This window comes from Lagenorhynchus albirostris, chromosome 13 (assembly GCF_949774975.1).
Source record: "Lagenorhynchus albirostris chromosome 13, mLagAlb1.1, whole genome shotgun sequence".
Classification (NCBI taxonomy): Eukaryota; Metazoa; Chordata; class Mammalia; order Artiodactyla; family Delphinidae; genus Lagenorhynchus; species Lagenorhynchus albirostris.
In genome coordinates this window covers 34163317-34183725 of record NC_083107.1, presented here as the reverse complement: position 1 = coordinate 34183725, position 20409 = coordinate 34163317, and the positions used below count along the sequence as shown (strand labels likewise).

General features: G+C 46.3%; 1 protein-coding gene across 1 annotated transcript in view; it reads right to left on the bottom strand.

Moving 5' to 3' along the window:
- The window catches only part of SPRED2 (sprouty related EVH1 domain containing 2), a 121481-nt gene extending 104179 nt beyond the window's left edge, over positions 1 to 17302 (bottom strand). Inside the window, exon 1 of the mRNA XM_060169136.1 lies at positions 16645 to 17302. Coding sequence (XP_060025119.1) covers positions 16645 to 16670 — 26 coding nt within the window. The 5' untranslated portion in view covers positions 16671 to 17302. The remainder of the gene's footprint in view (positions 1 to 16644) is intronic.
- Between the last annotated feature and the right edge of the window lie 3107 nt (positions 17303 to 20409).

Genomic DNA, 20409 nt, shown 5'->3' with positions numbered 1-20409 from the left:
ATCAAGTGGGATTTACCCCAGGGATGCAAGGTTTCTTCAATATACACAAATCAATCAATGTGATACACCACATTAACAAATTGAAGAATAAAAATCATATGATCATCTGAATAGATGCAGAAACAGCTTTTGACAAAATTCAACACCCATTTATGATAAAAAGTCTCCAGAAAGTGGGCATAGAGGGAACCTATCTCAACATAGTAAAGGCCATATATGACAAACCCACAGCAAACATCATTCTCAATGGTGAAAAACTGAAAGCATTTCCTCTAAGATCAGGAACAAGACAAGGATGTCCACTCTCACCACTATTATTCAACATAGTTTTGGAAGTCCTAGTGACAGCAATCAGAGAAGAAAAAGAAATAAAAGGAATCCAAATTGGAAAAGAAGAAAAACTGTCCCTGTTTGCAGAGGACATGATACTATACATAGAGAATCCTAAAGATGCTACTAGTAGAAAAACTACTAGAGATGCTACTAGTAGAAAACTACTAGAGTTAATCAATGAATTTGGTAAAGTTGCAGGATACAAAATTAATGCACAGAAATCTCTGGCATTCCTAAACACTAATGATGAAAAATCTGAACGAGAAATTAAGGAAACACTCCCGTTTACCATTGCAACAAAAAAATAAAATACCTAGGAATAAACCTCCCTAGGGAGACAAAAGACCCGTATGCAGAAAACTATAAGACACTGATGAAAGAAATTAAAGATCATACAAAATGTTGGAGAGACACACCATGTTCTTGGATTGGAAAAATCAATATTGTGAAAATGACTATATTACCCAAAGCAATCTACAGATTCAATGCAATCCCTATCAAATCACCAATGGCATTTTTTACAGAACTTAGAACAAAAAGTCGTAAAATTTGTATGGAGACACAAAAGACCCCAAATAGCCAAAGCAGTCTTGAGGGAAAAAAACAGAGCTGGAGGAATCAGACTCCCTGACTTCAAACTATACTACAAAGCTACAGTAATCAAGACAATATGGTACTGGCAAAAAAAGAGATATAGATCAATGGAACAGGATAGAAAGCCCAGAGATAAACCCACACACCTATGGTCAACTAATCTATGACAAAAGAGGCAAGGATATACAATGGAGAAAAGACAGTATCTTCAATAAGTGGTGTTGGGAAAACTGGACAACTACATGTAAAAGAATGAAATTAGAACACTGCCTATCACCATACACAAAAATAAACTCAAAATGGATTAAAACCTAAATGTAAGACCAGACACTATAAAACTCTTAGAGGAAAACATAGGAAGAACACTCTGACATAAATCACAGCAAGATCTTTTTTGATTCACCTCCTAGAGTAATGGAAATAAAAACAAAAATAAACAAATGGGACCTACTGAAACGTAAAAGCTTTTGCAAAGCAAAGGAAACTACAAACAAGACGGAAAGACAACCCTAAGAATGGGAGAAAATATTTGCAAATGAATCAACGGACAAAGGATTAATCTCCAAAATATATAAACAGCTCATGCAGCTCAATATTAAAAAAACAAACAACCCAATCCAAGAATGGGCAGAAGACCTAAATAGACATTTCTCCGAAGAAGACATACAGATGGCCAAGAAGCACATGAAAAGCTGCTCAACATCACTAATTAGTAGAGAAATGCAAATCAAAACTACAATGAGGTATCTCCTCACAGCAGTTAGAATGGGCATCATCAGAAAATCTACAGACAACAAATGCTGGAGAGGGTGTGGAGAAAAGGGAACCCTCTTGCACTGTTGGTGGGAATGTACATTGATACAGCCACTATGGAGAACAGTATGGAGGTTCCTTAAAAAACTAAAAATAGAACTACCATATGACCCAGCAATCCCTCTGCTGGGCATATACCCAGAGAAAACCATCATTCAAAAAGACACATGCACCCCAATGTTCATTGCAGCACTATTTACAATAGCCAGGTCATGGAAGCAACCTAAATGCCCATCGACAGATGAATGGATATGGTACATATATACAATGGAATATTACTCAGCCATAACAAGAAACGAAACTGGGTCTTTTGTAGAGACGTGGATGAATCTAGAGACTGTCATACAGAGTGAAGTCAGAAAGAGAAAAACAAATATCGTATATTAACACATATATGTGAAACCTAGAAAAATGGTACAGGTGAACTGGTTTGAAGGACAGCAGTTGAGACACAGATGTAGAGAACAGACGTATGGATACCAAGGGGGGAAAGCAGCGGGGGCTGGAGGTGGTGGTGTGATGATTTGGGAGATTGGGATTGACATGTATACACTGATGTGTATAAAATGGATAACGAATAAGAACCTGCTGTATAAAAAAATTAAATTTAATTTTAAAAAAACGAACCAATGCAGAGGAGAAAAAAGTCGTATTTTGGACAGCTGTAGGTGATTTTTTGGTGTGCTTTAGAATGTTTCTTTATTAAATTGAAGGCCTCTTGGATCAACAATTAGAGTTTATTTTGTATTGTGTCTTATGATCTCACTTTACATGTAACATCAATTTGGTATCTTCCTCCCTAAGAAATTATTTGTTACTAACTTTAATGAGATGGAACAACAAAGAAAAAGCAGGAAGGGAAAGAGCAAGTCCCCTTCCCTAATATGGATGTGTGTGACCTTTTGAATCCCCTCCTGTATGACAGATGACTCAGGATAAATTAAGGGGCAGTGATAGGGGAACTTTTTTGTTGTTTGGGCTACAACTGACATATAACATTAGTTTCAGGTGTACAACATGATTCGCTATTTGTATATACTGCACAATGACCACCACAATAAAGTCTAGTTAACACCCATAACCCAGGGGGGTCTTTAAAAACAGTGAGTAATGCTCCTTGGGTGGTGCTATCTTGCTTGGTCACAACCCTCTAGGTTTGATGGTTTTCCCCTCTTCGAAACCCTGATTAGTCCAAGATACGGTAGAATCTCCTAGATTTTTCGAAATACTGACACAGGGTGTGAGGGTGAAATTCTAATTCAATTGGTCTAGAGAGGAGAAAGGTGAGAGTGGAATGATGGACAGGTGTTGTGTCCTAGGAAAGCATGGCCAACCAACCCGGATATGCTCCACCTGGGGCCTCTTGATATACTGATAAACTGCCCTTATTAGGACAGTCAGGGGAGGAGTTCTAGTTCAGGCTGCATGCCACGGGTGGGCGCTGGACCACAGCTGTCTATTCTCCTTGTCACTGTTGTACTGCTAGATGCGGAACACGAGGAATGTGAAAGGAGGGATCTGCAGGTAAACCATTTAGAACCAAACCACCTTGACCATCTGGATGATCCAGAAGCACTGGGACGTGGAACCTGAAACCCCACAGTGCAGTCTTTAGGCTCATAAGGGATCCTTTGCTCTATGAGTAAGAAGGATGCCCAGCTGATGGAGATTAAAAGGGGGGGTGTAGAACCCCAAGAGAAGGAAGGTGAGGTGTGCCTTCCCAGCCTGTCTGCTGGACCGTGGGCTCTTGGGGATAATGTGTCTTGGTTTAGGGATTGTTTTTATTCTTCCTCAAGCCTAGGTTTCTACACAGCCACCACACTTAGTAGCTATGTGGTCTGGTACACGGGATAATCCCAACTTTATCTGGAGTTAACCTGTGGGGCAGCGGCCTTTCAAAAATGAAAGTAAAATGATACCATAAAAAATATTCATTATATGACCAGCTGGTCAACTCTTCCCTCCCTCTCTTTGCTGTAACAGCACCTGTTGGCTTAGAAATGTTCGGAGTTCTCACACTAGTGCGCCAAAACCGCCACCCTTCCCATGCTGGCATCCACCGACCTCCCACCGACCTCCCACCTCCCCCACCCCCCAAAACCTGCATATCAAATATTACTTCCTGCTGTCTATGACCACACCGCCTTGGCAGTTAACATCAAAAGCAAACACATGAAGAGAAGAGAAGGCACTGGAGCTGGGGAAGAAAGACAAGCGTAGGTAACGTTTCATAGACTTTTTTGCTAGCGCCCAGGTGCAAAAACCTTGGTCACATGTATTTCAACTTCTCATCTAAGGGTTCATCTTTTCTCCCCCAGAATGGGGAGCTGAGGGTAGCCCTTCTCTGCTTCCACTCCCTACCCTCCTGTTCCTGAAACACACATGAGGAAGCCACCCCTGGGGACCCCTACCTGCCACCCGAAGGTGAGCCACGCAGGAACAGCGTGTGGCAGCTCACCTATTCTCAACTTGTGCAGGGGCTGACCGAGGCTGACACTCTGTTCAGTGTTGATGGTTCCTCATCAACACGGGCTACGTTTATCTAAATTGAACAGGTTTCCACCATCTTTTTCCTGTCTCTGGAGGGTTCAACAGCTCAGGGTAACAATTGTCATGAATGTTTAACACAGCACCCAAAATAGGACTGGAACCAAGGCCAGATGACATCTGCTTGCTTATATATCCCAAGCCACCAACTAGCTGTGTGACCCTGGGTTCGTCCCTCGACCTCTCTGGATTGCAATTTTTCCGTAAAAGAAGGGAGCTGGCATTGTCCTAAGATACTCTCCAGTTGTATAATTTTATGGTCAAGTTGCAACCATTTTACTTCATCGAGAAAGGGCAATGTATTCTCCACTTCACAAGGGCAATTTCAATTGAGTGGTGCTGTGTTCCTGCAGAAGTAACAATGCTAAAAGCAAACAAAAAACAAAACCCCTCACCTGGTTTATTACTAGCCTGTAAGTTTGATCTACAAAGTAAGCTGGTTAATTTTGTTTTGAATTTCAGAACCCCCCCCCATCTTCCAATAATCGTAAGGACAACCTCTTTGGAACAAAGGTTCCCACAGCAGGGCCGACTGCATTTCATTAGAGCCAGAAGGAAAGCCCTGCCCAGATACAGGTTCTTAGTGGCCTCCCTAACTCCAGCCTAGCCTGCAACTAGTTGGAATTTACCAACATATCATTTTATCATTTCTTTGCTTCAAAACTTTATACAGCTCCATTCCACCTAAGAAACAAAAGCTCAAATACGTATTTTGTTAGCCTGGCATGCGATAACCACTCAAATTTAGCCTCGCCCGACTGGACCAGCTCTTTCTCTGAGCTCCCCAAGCACAAACCCAGAGGTGGAGTTTCCTCGTCTGCGGAAGAAACCTTTGTACATAAGATGCCTCCTCTCCAACCTGCCTGACCCACCACTCTCCCACACCATCACCACCACCATCCTTATCTGAGTTCTCTAAAACTCAAGTCCCACCTGGTCGAAAGTGAACTCTCCCCTGGCTACTGCAGCAAGAAGTACTTGAATTTCTTCTTTGTATTTCTCTCTATTTTTAAAAAGAATATTATACTTATAAATAAGAACAAAAGTTTTCTTAAAACAAGAACTCTACTTACAATACTTGGAGCTACAAGAGTTCTTCAACATTCTGTTACTATCCAATCCCTTTATTTTAGAGATGAGAAAGCCAAGTCCAGAGAAGCAGCTCGGCATCTTGCCGAAGGTCACAGGGCAGCTTAGTGGCAAAGAAGTGATGGGAACCTAAGTTTCCTGACTCCCAGAACTTACTGTACATGGCAACCTGGTACCATGTTCTCTGCTACTTGGTATCCATTCAAGAGCTTCTAGTGTTGAGTATATCCTCTTTTCCACAACAGAGTTGTGTGCTGCCCAGCACAGGTGTTCAGCAAATGCAGGAGGGGAAAGGGAGAAGAGCTGGACGACAGATGATACACTCCCCCAGGAACCCCTTCTTAGGAGGAGACCCAACTTTGTGCCAAGTCTCTGTGGGGGGATGTCCTGACTCATTTTCAACTCCTCCCATCCACCTCTAACCAATGCCCTCTGCTTTCCTTCAGACCTTCCAACCAATCCCCAAACGCCCAGAGCGTAAACACACCCTTTGCATACGCATCCCCTACAGAATGAACACACTCGTGTTCTTACATCCAGAATGAGGGTCACAGCAGCGATTCCCAACTTTCTAAGAGTAAGTATTCAAAGGTTGAAAATTCAGGGCTCGGCCCTCCTCCCCAGGGATTAGAGCTGTATTTTTAAATAACTGTGAATTGAGAAAAATACCACAAACATTCACCGTGAACTCAGTACAGTAGTATTTTATTGAGGTTGTATTTGATTATTCTATAAATGTAGCTACATACATTGAAAGTAATACATGTACATGGCTGATGTTATGTACATATTCGCTTCACAAACAACACTTGAAGTGCTTATGGGTCCCCAGTCACTTGTTGGGCAACTCCTGGGTGGTGGCATCAGTTCAAAACTTCGGGGGGGGTACCTAAATGCTGGGGAGGGACCTCTTCCTCTGAAAGAAAAATATGATAGACCAACGAGGGTCCACAATCAGCTCATTTCAGATTTCTCACTCCATCTACCTTCTTGTTGCAGTTATTACTTATCACAGGCGTTGGTATCTTTAGTACCTCTTTTGGGGGGAAACAAAGGGTCTTACTTCAGTCCTCTGGTCTATTCTTGGCTTTCCCAGCAATGCTGCCTCAGGTAGAAAGCCACTTTCCGATTCATATTCCGGTCTCTTTCCCATCTCTCCCCAGGAATTATCTCTAAAGAGTAAGTGCTGACAAGTGATTGATCATTTGCATTTTAACCCTATTCAAATTTGGGTAAATGGTTTAATATGCATGCTAATATTCTATCATTATTCCAATTAAGGAAACTATTATGTTAAAGTATTTAATCAGGAGAATTAGGGAGAACTTCAGACACCTAAAATTAACCTTTAATAGTCTTGACATTCATTTCATTTAAGTGCAATTTGCCAAGCTATAAGCAACTCCCTGCCTAAGACTTCTGCTTAAGCACGTGGGGATTCCTGATAAGACCTAAAAGCAATTCATTTCCTAACTAGATTGCTGTCTAAAAGAATAAACTAAAAGGGCTACAATTTAAATACAATCAAGTCCCCAAGCAGTCACATTCCAGAAGACTTAAACATCATCATCTTGATCCCCAGGAACAACAATGCTCTTCGCTTCAGAAACAACACAACCACTTCCTCTTTCTCTGACCTTCTCAGTTTAATTACTTCCTGTGATTTCTTCTAGGGCTGAGTGTGCCTGCTTCCCAGGGCGGCTGGCTTTCCATAGGAGACTGATTTGTCTGGAAGGTGCAGAATGCCAGCTGACAGACATTACACACAAAGAGCTGGGACTTCCTATTTCTCTTTTAGTGATGGATCTCTTGGGCCGCCTGGCATGCCCCAAGAACGTTTTTTAAGCCATAAGAAGAAGAAAAACTTCTTCCAGCACCTTCACATCTAAAATCAAGCTATACCTCAAAGCCGGAGGTCCTGCCAAGAATGGGGAAGGGCAGGCCCTTGATGATATCTCTCCGCCTGGAAGCACCACCTTCTTGTCCAATGAGCCTCTTCAATAGCTTCCAAATGCCAAGTATGTGAGGTCACCTTTGAAGACACAAACCTGGCAGCCGGGAGCTCACCATCATCACAGCCACAGACAGGCTCTTGCTACTCAAAGGTCCCTGGATCTGCAGTACCAGCAGCATCAGGAAGTTTGTTTAAAATGCAGAGTCTCTGGCCTTACTGAATCAGAATCCTCATTTTAGAAGATTCCCAGGTGATTCCTATGCACATTTAAGTTTAATCCTCCTCTCAAAACAGCTAGGCTAAAAAGCAGGTCCAGGAGTATAGCGTGCTTGGTTTGCCGTCCTGCTCACACACACTCCATCAAGGGCAAGGTGGCCGGTTCTCTTTCCAAAAAGAGGTCTCTGTGGAACTGCTCTTTGTATCAGTACAGAAAAGGCCACCTCAGTGGGCACTGGTCCCCTACTCCACAGAGCTGAACAGGAATGCAAGGAAGAAATGTCATCTCATAGTTCCGAGGCATTTCCAGGATTCTAAACGAGTTCTAACTTCATTCGCTCAACGGTAATGTCAATCAAGCTGTACACGCGATAGTTTCTTTGCAAAAACTGAGGCTCTGTGAAGTCATGACACGTCATGTTGTTCTACAGACACGGGATCTGAAGTCAAAGACTGTGGGTAAAAATAACAAATCCTGCTCTGTGACCTCAGACAAGATGCTTAACCTGGCTGAATCTTTCCTTTGCCTGCAGCTGTGGACCCTTCTGGCTCTTGGGCACAGTCCATCCACGTATGAGTGCGTGAGTTTATGTACACGCAACACACAAGCGCACACACACTCCCCCTAAAAATGACTCGAAGAACTTGTTAGGGGATTCTAGGAAGGGCATGCAGCTCCTCTAATGCTCTGGAGGAAGACTTCCCTCCACCCCAAATCTGGGAATCCCAATGCTTGCAGCTCGAGGGGGGGAACCCTGCAGAGGAAGAGGAAGAAGAGAGGAAACACCTCTGGCAGCCGGTCAGTCCATGATCCAGACCACACTGGCCTCACACCCCTAAGGCACATGGAAGTGTCTAGCACGCTAGAATGTAAGCTCCCCAAGGGCAGAGGGTGCTTCTGAGTCACAGCTCAGCTCCTGCCTGACAGGTAAGGTGTCTGGAACCCTGGGTGCAGTAAGTGAATGGCACTCCACAGCTAGTCTCTCCCTTTCCTCCAGCCTCACCCCCACTGCTATTTATTTTAACCAATAAATAATTTATACATGGTTTTGCAATTAGGATCCAAGTATGCTCTAAAGTCAAGTTCTTTAGATTCAGAGAATACTAGACTCCAAATGGACACCTGGAATCTAGCAAATCTACTCATTTTCCTTAGCATAAAAGACATCTAAGAACGGATGGTAGGGGTCTCAAAGCTGGTTTGCAGACAGCAAACTCCTCATCTGAAACCTGTTCACCCACAGATTAGTGAGAAGGCCACCATTAAGCCTCCAGGGCCAGAAAAGTAACACTGAGCCAGGGCACACCATCCTGGCACAGCAGGCTGGTTTTGGAATTTGGAGCGTGAGAAAAATCCCAGATATGATTTAAACTATTAAGCAAAGGAGAGAAATGTAATGACTATGTTAAGACTATATTCACACTTATCCAGCTTCCAAAGGTCTGTAAAAATGAGTAAAATTATTGGGATGCTGACGATTAAATTAAACCTCTGGTCCAGCATCCACTTTATTCCTTGGCTGGAAATATAAAATGCGAACACCAACACGGCACGCAAGTAGACAAAACAAGCCATAAGCCAGCTTACTCCTAAGAGAACTCTCAGCCTCACTCATTTCCACCAAGCCTATTGACTCTTGTTTAAGAGACAATTTGAACGCTATTGGTAATATGATTTCTAGACCACAGACAGGGATGGCAAGAGAGTCAACTATATGCTACTATAGATAAGTACACTGACTGTTAAGAGTCTGTAGCGGGAAGAGGCAGAGTGTGACCCCAAAGCCCACGTTTCTTCCACTACCATCATGACAATCTGCCCCTCGCAGTAGTTCTGAAAAAAACAAAAACAAACAAACAATAAAACTCAAAGTCTTTTTGGATGTGGGTACAATGTGAATTGTCATTTAATTTTTTAGATAAGGTAAAACTATTTTTCAATTAATGAACATTTATGTTAACCAATCAATAAATGTTTGCAGAAAGCCTACTATGGGCTCAGCACTCTGCCAGGCTATGTGGTATACAGGTCAATAAGCTATTATTCCCACACCGGGAAGGGCAGGCGGGCCAAGCTTCTGGGTGCATTCTCAGTTAGGGTGGGATGCAAATATTACAAAACAAACAGTGCTTATCTGAAAAATCAATAAGGGAGGCAGAGCCAAAGCAATGAGAAAAAGAAATAAGAGGAATAAACAATGAAAATGAAACACAAAGCTGAGCTAGGAAAGACAATTTAAAAAACTTAGCCTGAGGGGCTTCTCTGGTGGAGTACTGGTTAAGAATCTGCCTGCCAATGCAGGGGACACGGGTTCGAGCCCTGGTCCGGGAAGATCCCACATGCCACGGAGCAACTAAGCTCGTGAGCCACAAGTACTGAAGCCCACGCGCCTAGAGCCCATGCTCCGCAACAAGAGAAGCCACCACAATGAGAAGCCCACGCACCACAACGAAGAGTGGCCCCCACTCGCCGCAGCTAGAGAAAGCCCGCATGCAGCAACGAAGACCCAACGCAGCCAAAAATAATTTTTAAAAAGTTAAAAAACTTAGCCTAATTAAGTTTTAAGCGTTTATGAATGACCACAGGGGATAAATCTAAGAATGGAAACAACGAGATCTGAAAAGTCGTTATTTCAGTACAAAGAGGAGGGGCCAAAGCCCTACATTTTGAAGCTGCCCGTGTTGTTTCAATCTCTTCACTCACAACTGCTAAATGCCAGGGTGAAGTCAAAATCCATTTCTCCTTAGTGCAAGTCAACATAGAAATTTTGTTTTCAAGTAAATTTTCAACTACCCTTTGAAAGTAGCATAAATAACATAAACAGGATTTGCTATCATGTGCCCCCTGTGAACATATTGTTGACAAAAGATTACCTGAGAAATGAGTAGTTACAAAACTGTTGGTTCTTAATTTAGTCAACTCCTATGCCAGTTAGTATCAAATATTTTACTAAGATCCAGGCCTGACTTCCTTTCCCTGACAGGGGACACCAAGCTGTGGTAACAATCTTCTATGCCTACTAGGGCAAGCACACAGAAAACGCATTTCACAGAGCACGGTGTGCACCAGTGCAAAACATTCCTTCGACTCCAGTGACTAAAAGCCCTAGACAATGCCTTAAAAAATCATCAGTGTTCTAGCCTTAAATATTGATCAAAAAGAAACATTTACAAGAATAGTTAATGAGTTTATCAATGTGACTGGGTCTTTGAAAAAAAAAAAAAATCAGCCCAATTTACTTAAGAGAAAACAAGCCAAAACCGAACACAAAAACTTCCTGCTCTGCCTCTGTTATCATCTTGTTCCGTTTCTGAGGATTTTGCTGTTAGATTGTGTATTTGTGTTCATCCCCATAATATAGGAACTCTGCCAATAGTGGAGTTCATCAGCACAGCTGTCTCCAACTTCAAGTGTTAAGACTCCATCAGAACCCTATAGCTACTGCAAACTTAATACTGTGATTTCTGCCGAGATTCTCCTGCAGAGGCAGAAACACAGGCCCTGGCTTATTGTGTTTAAGACGTTCTACTTCCCAGTTCTCACAACACTGATTGGAATCAAAATGGTTTTGAGTTGTCAATCACAGATCACCACCACCAGATAGTTCTGCACCCAATTGCCACAAGACATGTTTCAGGTGAACACGGAGTTTCTGAGAAGGAGGTTTATACACAACCTAAGTTAACCAAATAGGACAACTATAATTATTGCGTTAGTCAGCAGGGGCAAAACAGCATTTTAAAATAATCAAATCCATTTTTTAATTTAATAGATCTTTATTAAAAGCAACCACAATGTGCCCAATGGTATTGGGACAACAGTTAGAAAACTAGGCAGTTAAGAGGTAACCCTAAATCCCAAAAGCTCATGTTCTGGGACAGAATCTAGCTGGGTGTTAAGTCCAACTCTAAATGGTGATAACTGTCATACAGTGTGGGAGGAAAATGCTATAAAGAGCCCACGGTTTTGACTTAGGGAGTTGGGGTGGGGAAAGTCTAGGAGGACCTCATAAGAGGAATGACTCAGAGCTGGCTGGCAGGAGGGAATGAGCAGAATTTCACTTGTTGGAGAAGGAAAGGAAGAAAGATGCCTCCGGAATAAACAGCACAAGCAAGGAGACTGTTGAGCAGAATAGTATCGGTACTGATACTGATCCACTTTTTATACATGTTTTTGGTTAAAGGGACTGGAAAAAAGGTAGCATTTGTTAAGATCCCTGTGGAAATAAACCCAGCAGATGGAGGTTAGTCCAGGCCCACCACCTAACAAGACATACAGCCTTGCAGTAGGCACTTTATACAATGACAAAGTCTTTATACAGTGACAATGTCCTGGCTTATAAGCTTGCTAAGGTCTTTCCAAGGTTTTTGTTTTGTTTTGCTTTCAAGATTTTCTAAGGAAGAGACCAAGATTCCAATTCTGCATAGTCAACTCTGTTTTCAACATTTAAGGATTCTATTCAGGTAGAGTAGAAACACACCCCTTTTTTTTTAAGGCTAATGCATAGAGAACAGATCAATACTTGTAATGGGTCTAATTACCACAACTCTTATTTCAATGACTGTAGAGCGAACATTCCAGTAATAATCAACTCTGAATTCACACTCCTCCCATTATCTTAAGGTGTATCACAGAATGCTCAAGCCCAAGTTTATTTAAATTCACTTTAATTCAGTATGTGCTTCATAGCATTTTCAGGGAAGATAAGGGAAATGAAAGAAATTACGGCAATGACAGACTGTCATCAATTCAGAAGAATTAGGGACAGCGTGACTGTCAGAAACAGTGTGAGCTCTGAAGTCAGAATGACTAAGGCTGACCACCCTCTCCCCTTCTGAGACAGTACCTCATGGTGCTTTAAAAACACAGTCCTTCCTGAGCCAGGCTGCTGGGGTTATTTAACCTCTTTGGGCCTTGATTTCCGCACCTATAAATGGAGGTAATAAAACCATCTACTGCATAGAATTGTTGAGAAGACTAAATGAGTAAAGTGCTATAAAAGTTATTTGCTCTCTTCAGCTTCCTCATCAGTTAAATGGGGTAACACCTCCTTCACACGGTTATTTGAAAGTGAGCCTGTAAGAAACCTATCTCAGTGCCCAGCACAGAGCCGACACCAGACACCTGTTATTCCTAGTGTGGGCTGCAAGCTTTACACAGGCTGGCTCATTTAATTCCCACGGCAACTCCATGAAATCAGTAATATTTATTCCCATTTTACTCACTCAGATAAAAGCAAAGTGAGATACATAAGTAACTTGCCTTAGATCAGAAAGTGACCAAATGGCTAAGCCTTGAGCCATAAGAATATGTTACAAATGCATTTAAAGCGGGATCTTCAGCCCTTGGCTGAAATAACCAGTTAGAAAGACATTTTTCAGTCAGTTGAGACTGAGAGTTAAAGACAACAGGGAATCATTCTTAATTTTGTAAAGTGTGATCATGGTATTGTGGTTTCACGGGATAGTATGCTCGTCTTTTGGAAAGTAAGCTCAAGTAATTGGATATGAGAGTTCTAATGTCTAATTTCTTTGGAATGGTTCAGCAAAAATATTAGAGCCTTTTTTTAAAAAAAATGGGAAATCTTCCAACATTAGGGAAAATATGTGCGAGGGCAGAGCTACAAATCCATTCTCAGCAAGATGTGTGTTGCAGAGAAGAGTTCATGAACAAAATAGAAAGCTGAATGGTAGCCAGGTGTCTCCTGCTTGAGAAGGGTTTCTTCATTTTGTCTGCAAATTTCCAAATCATTTATAACCATGATCAAATGATTTAAGAATACAGACGGAATACATATGATTTAAAAAACATTTTCCACTCCCTGTATACAAAAGACCACTTTCAATAATTTATTGATGCTCGTTAATTTTTCAATTATTAAAAAGCAGATCTGTGGAGTTGTAAATCTTAACATGCATTTCTATCTGGAGTGGGATCAAAAAACGATCAGGGTATTTTCTATATGGAAGCTGTTGTTTAGGACCATCAGCGAAAAGAGCATTCCTGAATTTATGAGCATGTATTTATTAGAGAACACTTTTATTTTTCTCTTTTCTTTTCTTTTTTGGCCACACTGCACGGCTAGCAGGATCTTAGTTCCCCCACCAGAGACTGAACCCGGCCCACAGCAGTGAAAGTACAGAGTTCTAAAAACTGGACTGCCAGGGAATTCCCTAGGGAGGAGTTTTAAACTGACACGGAAAAGAACATTAGAAGACAAAACTTATTATTTTAAAAAAATTAAGCATGATTTTACCAGTTGCAAGACTGAGTTATTGTATTCTGATGCTAAATGTAACGTATTTAAACACCTGTATTGTGTAATAAAACCCTTAAATATATGTGGACTATCAGGAAAATCTATTTCACCTAATGCACAAATATATCTCTCAAGTCTCCAGTTTGATGTCACTTCCTTATAAGTAACACACCTTGTCTACTTCTGAAAGATTATCTGAGGGACCTCAAACATAAAACCATTAGAAAATAGGAGACTGTAATGAATATAGAGGAGCAGTAAACAAATCTAGCGAAAACCTAAGCTAATATGGCTACCATAATCAAGCAAAAATTTTAGCTGAGCTTCCAGAAAGTGGTAGCAAAAACAAAAAAAAAGCAATCACAGCTAGCTCTGTAACTCAGAGAGAAACCTTCTTCCTGGCACCAGCATTTAAAAGGAATTTTTTTCAGAGGGATCATTACATAAGAACGTTAACCAATATAATGGACAGAGTCCACAAATGGCAGTTTACAGCCCGAACAGCCCGTTTTCTTACCAGGCATTTCTTGTCTCATGACAAGGTCATTACATTAAAAGAAATCCCGAGAAGGCCACTTCTGCAGTGCGCTAAGGTGCCACAGCTTTCTGATTCTCTAACTGAAACCAGAACCTGTCCTCAAATATCCATTGTCTCAACTGGGCTTCTGACAGCAGTGGGGGCAGCCGGTTCCATGCTGAACTGCTCAGAAAGCCTGGAAGAGAGAGATTTATTTCTTGCTGGTGGTTCCACATGAAATCCCTTTGCTTTGGATACCAGATGGGGTAGGATGTACAGCCGACCTGCTGCCCTGAAAAGGGAGCGGCCAGGCCAGTATCCCCGAGGGATGGAGCCAAGGAACCCAATCTAGGGCGATGAACCAATCTCCAACAAGCCCAGAGCATGGCAACCGTCCCTCCCTGCTGCTACCGCTAACTGTGTGTGCAGGGCCAAACAAGGACCCATAAAAATACCTGTTTATTAGTCAGGTCCAAAAAGGGGCAAGGCGCAGCAGCATATTCCTCCCCCTGCCCCATATTTCAGCCCTAGAAGGGCAACATTTTACGATTTCAAGATACAGTCTATGAAGGCAAAGCAAAAGGTCTAAAATAGAAAGACCAGTAGATGTGGTGGGGCAGCGGACACGCACACCAGGCGGGATCCTCTCCAGCTACGGACGCGTGTCCGGCAGACCAGGAGTTACTGCAGTCAAAGCTCCCTAGGGACCCACAGAAAGGAAATTCCCTTTCCCAAACACCAACCCTCCCAACACCCCCTCCCGCCCAGCCTGGTGACAGCAGACGCCAAAGGATAAAGGGGCATTTAAAAAAAAAAAAAATGAGTAGATTCTTAGAGCACAGCATTCTGTCACCTGCTGCATAGCCCTCAACGCCGGCCAGCCCTGAGTCACTTCCCCTCTCTGCCCCGGGTCTCAATGCTCGCGGGGGCAAAAGACCCGGGGCCTCGGGCGGGGGCTACCCACAGCCCCCACGCCCCTGCACACACGCACGGGGCCTCCCTCCAGGCAAGTCCCGGCGGCTACAGACCCGCTCTCTGCGCCCCGGCCAAAGAGCCCCAGCCGGCGCCGCCGCTACCTTGGCTAATGGCAGCTCTGAATGAAAGGAGCCGAGGCAGGCTCCGGATTTATGAATGTGCAGGGGAGGAGGGGAGGGATATCATGTGACAATAAAGGAGACCGTCTTATTCACAAAAAAAAAAAAAAAAAAAAGTGGCTGGCGGCGGGCACAGCCACTGAGCAGAGACGGCCGCCGCGGTGCGGTGACCGCTCGGACCCGAAGCCGACGACCTCAGGCACGGGGCCGGGCGGCCCTGATTCTATTGCATCCGCGATCGGAAACGCCTCGGGCGCGGGTGGGAGAAAGCCAAACCGGACTCTGCGACCGTGGAGCCGGAGGGAGCTGCACCCTTGGCCCGGGGCTGGAGAAAGACACGGGTCCCGCGGGAGGCTTTACACAGAGACCCTCCAGCGAAGCGCCCCGAGCATTGTTCCCCTCGGGCCCGCGGGCTGGGCACGTACACGTGTGCACGCGCACACGCACAGATAAACACACACACAAATACATACACACACGTGTCCGCGGCGCGCTGCCCCGCACGCTTCCGCCCGCCCCCGCCGCACGACCTCTGATCCGCCCAGCGAGCAGCCCAGACCCCGCGGGACGCCTGTGCTGGGCCCGCCGGCGCGTGCACACACACTCACACGCGCCGCGGGACCCCTGGGCGGCTCCAGCACGCCGGCCCGCGCGGGGACCCGGGCGCACGCAGACCCCCGCGCAGCCCGCGCCCAGTCCTCCCTGTGCTCCGCCGTGTTTTTTATGAATGAAAATGTGGTATGCAAATGAGAGCGATTCAGGAAAACGACATGGCGGAGCCTCGGCCCCAGTGGGCTCCCGAAGGGACCGCGGCGCTAGCGGCGGTTGGGAGAGCCACAAAGTCACCGTGTAAAAACCCACCGACTCCGGGAAGCCGGAGCGGGGGTGTCAGGTCTTCCGCTCCCGCCGCCGAGGATCTCGGCGGGAGGAGTGTTTGTGAGTCCCCGGACAGGGAACGGGGACCGCCCCGAGGTCACCCGCGCGCCCTTGGTCCCCGCAGCGGCCACCAGCCCGCCGACCCAAGGCGCGCCCCCGCTGGCCCGCAGCAGTTTTCGCCCCCTCCTCACTTCAACAAGCAGGAAATTTCGCGTCCCAAAGCCCACAGGCCAGCGAGTCGCTGCACCCCACGCCAAGTTCACCCAACCAGAGTCCCCGCCCGCGTTCTCAGCCCCGGCCCCCACGCTGCCCCTGCGGGGCACCCTCGTCCCACCCCGCGGCCAAACTTACTCGTCCGGGTGTGTTTCTTCGGTCATTTTCCTGTTCACCTAGACGCCTGTCCCGCGGCGGGCAGCTTTGCTCCCTTCATCTTCCTGTCTGCTCACCCCCCTTCTTCACATCTCCGGAGATCGCCTGATTTGTTTGGGGGGAGCTGCTAGAGATGAAGGGGACGCCGCAGAAGGCAGAAGGGGAAGCAGGGCGACCGGAGCGCGGGGTGAGGTCTGGGGGAAGGGGTGCACAGGCAAGCTTCGGGGGGGAGTGAGCGCCGCAGCGCCGAGGGGCGAGGCGGGCGGGGGGCTCCGGGGGCTCGGGGGCGGGCGGAGAGGAGAGATTTGGGCAGGGGACAGCGATGGGAGAGGAGGAGAAAAACAAGAGCGCCGTGGAGCGGCGGGGACCGCTGAGAGCAGGAGGAGAGGGCGGGCCGCGGGTGGGGGCTTGGTCCGGGGCTGCCCCCGGAGAACCGGGCCAATCACGGTTCCGGGGAGCGCTCGGCGGTCGGGGGAGGTGCGCCTGGAAGGCGGTGCAGGGCGCCCGGTACGAGCCCCATCTCTTGACTCCGCCGATTTACTCCATATTGGATTCTCACCGCCGCCAACAGGAGGAGGAAGTAGAGCGGAAGCGATGACGTCTTCCCAGCGGCCAGAGGTGGTGGAGTGCAAAAAGCTTCCTACTTGCGACCGAAAAAAAAAAAAAAAAAAGGAGGAAAAAAAAAAACTTTGTTCCGTCTACTGAGCATGCCCGGCTTCCTTTCCCCCCCACCCCCCACCCTCCCTCCTGGCTTCCACTCCCGGAGGAGCCCCGGAGCGGAGTTACTTGCGCCGCGTCTAACTCCGGATCCTCCTTCGTTAGCGCTCCGGGTTTTAAGATGCCCGAGAGGAGGGAGGAGGCGGCAGCCGCAGACTCGCACACATCTGGCTCCCGGTTGGTTCCCTCCCTCCTTCGAAACCCCTGGATTAAAAATCGGAGGACTAGGGGGGCGGGGGGGGGGCGGAGACGAGGAGCTCAGAGGAGGGCCGGAGGGGTGCTCGCGATCAGAAGATCAACTATCCCCGACCTTGGAGCGGGAGAGTGGGGGGCGACACAGATGCCTTTGCCAAGATTCTGAACGTCAGAGGCTTTTCAGTTTCACGTGAATCTTATGATCTTTTTTTTTCTTAGTACGGGAATGGGCAATTTTAAGGAATCATTATTTGTACATTGAAAAAAAGAAATCCAACACAACCCAGAAACGTTTGCATTCCAGTAGAAATGAAAGACTTTCCCAGGTTAAAAGGTAAACCCAAATATGTTTTTTAAATTATTCAGTAAATCTCTCTCAAGTTGGTGGAGGATGGCCCTTGTCCCAGGCCCTTGAACGCCACAATTCCTGGCCCAGAGGTTGCCGGCTGCCTGGGCTTTGGCACAGTGAGATGGGGAGATGGAGAGCTCCTCGAGCCCTGTTCCCCCTCCACCTCCCCTTTGTTTTTAAATTATTTTTCCTGCCTTGGCCTGGGACCCTGGGCCTGGATGGGCCTGCACTTTCTAAAACAGCACTGTCTAGGCAATGGGCAGGCAACCTAAACAACTGTAACAGGATCTTTGCTTGGCTTGATGCTCTGCTGTTGCAGTCTTGAAATTCTTTATGGTGTTTGAACAAGGGGCTTCAAGTTGTTACTCTGCAGTGGGTCCCACAAATTCCATAGCTATTGGATATTTCCTTCTGGGGTCTTGCTAGGGAGCAAGAGATGCAGTCTCTGCCCCTTCCTGATCTCCCAGTGCAGTACTTTTCTATCCTCCTGAATCTGCCAAGACACTACACAGAGATTTTTAACTTAATAGCAACCACTGAACAAATTAAGAGGAGATTATATGCCTCAAATGTAGTATACCTAAAGTGTACATGTATGCATTTGGACAGCCACAAGTACTCCGAAGACAGAATTTCACCTTGAGTCAAGGAAAAGCTAGTGGTTTACCCTAGGCTTCGTGTTTACGATAACCATGATCTTGGTGGATGTGGATTGGGTTCCACCCACCCTTGATGCTGAGTGCTGCTGTGTGGTGGTGAAAAGGGCACTAGACAGGGGAGGAACACCTGGGTTCTGGTTTTCTCCTAGCAGTCCTGAGACCCTGAGTGAGGCTTTTAGCAATTCTTCAGTTTCTTTATAAAACAAAGATAACAAGGCCACGCTTGTCCTTCTGTTTTTGAGGCCGTTGAGGGTCTATGAGAAAGCACTGAACAAAGCAAGACCTCGTTGTTGTCCAAATCCCCATAAGGCTAAGGCATCTACCCAGTTCTCACCTTTGCCCATTGTTGCTTTTCTCAACAATGTTTGAAAGAGTTCCCACTCATTCATTCCTGAACTTCCAGGAACATGGACATTTGTCCATGTCAAAATTATCCACCCAATGGGCATCTCTTCGGCGCCACCCTCCAGTTTCAGAGTACTCAAATGGCAAGGTGGCAGGCGAGGTGATTATTAATTTCTGCAGGTAGGCAAGCTGATTCTGTGTTATCACAACTCATTCATCCAGCTCCCTGCTAATAGCAGTGAATGACTGGCCCAACCCAGGGACCAGGCAGCCGGAGGAACAAAACATTCCAAGGTCCAGGAGTAACCAGGTCCCAAATTGGTTGTCCTGCTGCCAGACTCCAGCAGGTCCTTAAGTTCTCTGAGCCTCGGGTTCGGTGTCTGTAGTGTCAGGATAACTCCCACAACATAGAGTCGTTGGGAGGATTAAATGGCTATAAAGTGAAGGCACTGCTGTGTTACGCACTCTGCAAATAGGAGATGAATGGCAACCATTTCTTCCTTCTAGCCTGTGGATTACCAAATGCTCCCCCCACCGCTCCTGGTCCTCTGTGTTCCTCTAAAGAAAACCTTGCAATTCTCTTCTGCCTTCTTCATTACCCAAAAGGGGCCTTTTGATGAAAATGTTCCTAGCAGGTCACCTCTTGTTCCCCCCCATCAATTGCTAACTGTGACTCCGGCAACTCCAAAAATAAATGGCGGTAGTGGGCGAATAACTTAAATGTTTTTTGATCTATCAGGGTGTTATCAAAGTCTACTGGATTGTTTCCAGAATAGGGGGTATCACGGATTCAGGGCTTTATGACATTGCTGAAAGAGCTAAATACCCGCATCCCGGTCTCTCCCACACAACCAGCGAAACAAGGGGCAGGGATAGCAAACCAAAGGTGTCTCGTACAGCGTCAAAAGTAATATTGATCTGCTCACAACTTCACGCTAACCTAGCGGAGCCCCCAGCAGGACCCCCACCTACCCGCCTCTCAACCGGAGTCCGGGGCCCGGGAGCACCCCCTCCCGAATCCTCCTCGCCAGCCGCCTGGAAAGCCTGGAGCCCGGAACCGGAGCGACCCTCGGCGACCGCCGGACGGACATGCTCAGTAGACCCGCAGGTCTCCTTTAAGTCGGAAGCCGGCCGCGGCCCCCGCCCCCTCCCGCCCCGCAAGGGCGCGGGGAGAAGCGGACATTTTCTCCTTTTCAGCAATCTGCTCTTTCTTGTCCTTCGCCCCCGCTCTGCGTCCTCCCAGTTCTCGCCCGTCGGGGTCCGGTAGGGCGGGGAGTGTAGATCTCCCCGGGGTGGGCTGGTGATAATCAGTTCCCTTCTCCTCCCGGGTGTGTGGGGGCGTGGGATAGGGGGTGATTGGGGGAGGACTCCACTGTGCCCTAAGGTTTGTGCTGCCCGGCCGCGGCCCGCAGGAGCCCCCCTACCGCCGCGGCGCCCCCCGCTCCCCGCCCCGCGAGGCGGGCGCAGCTGCGTTCCGCCTGT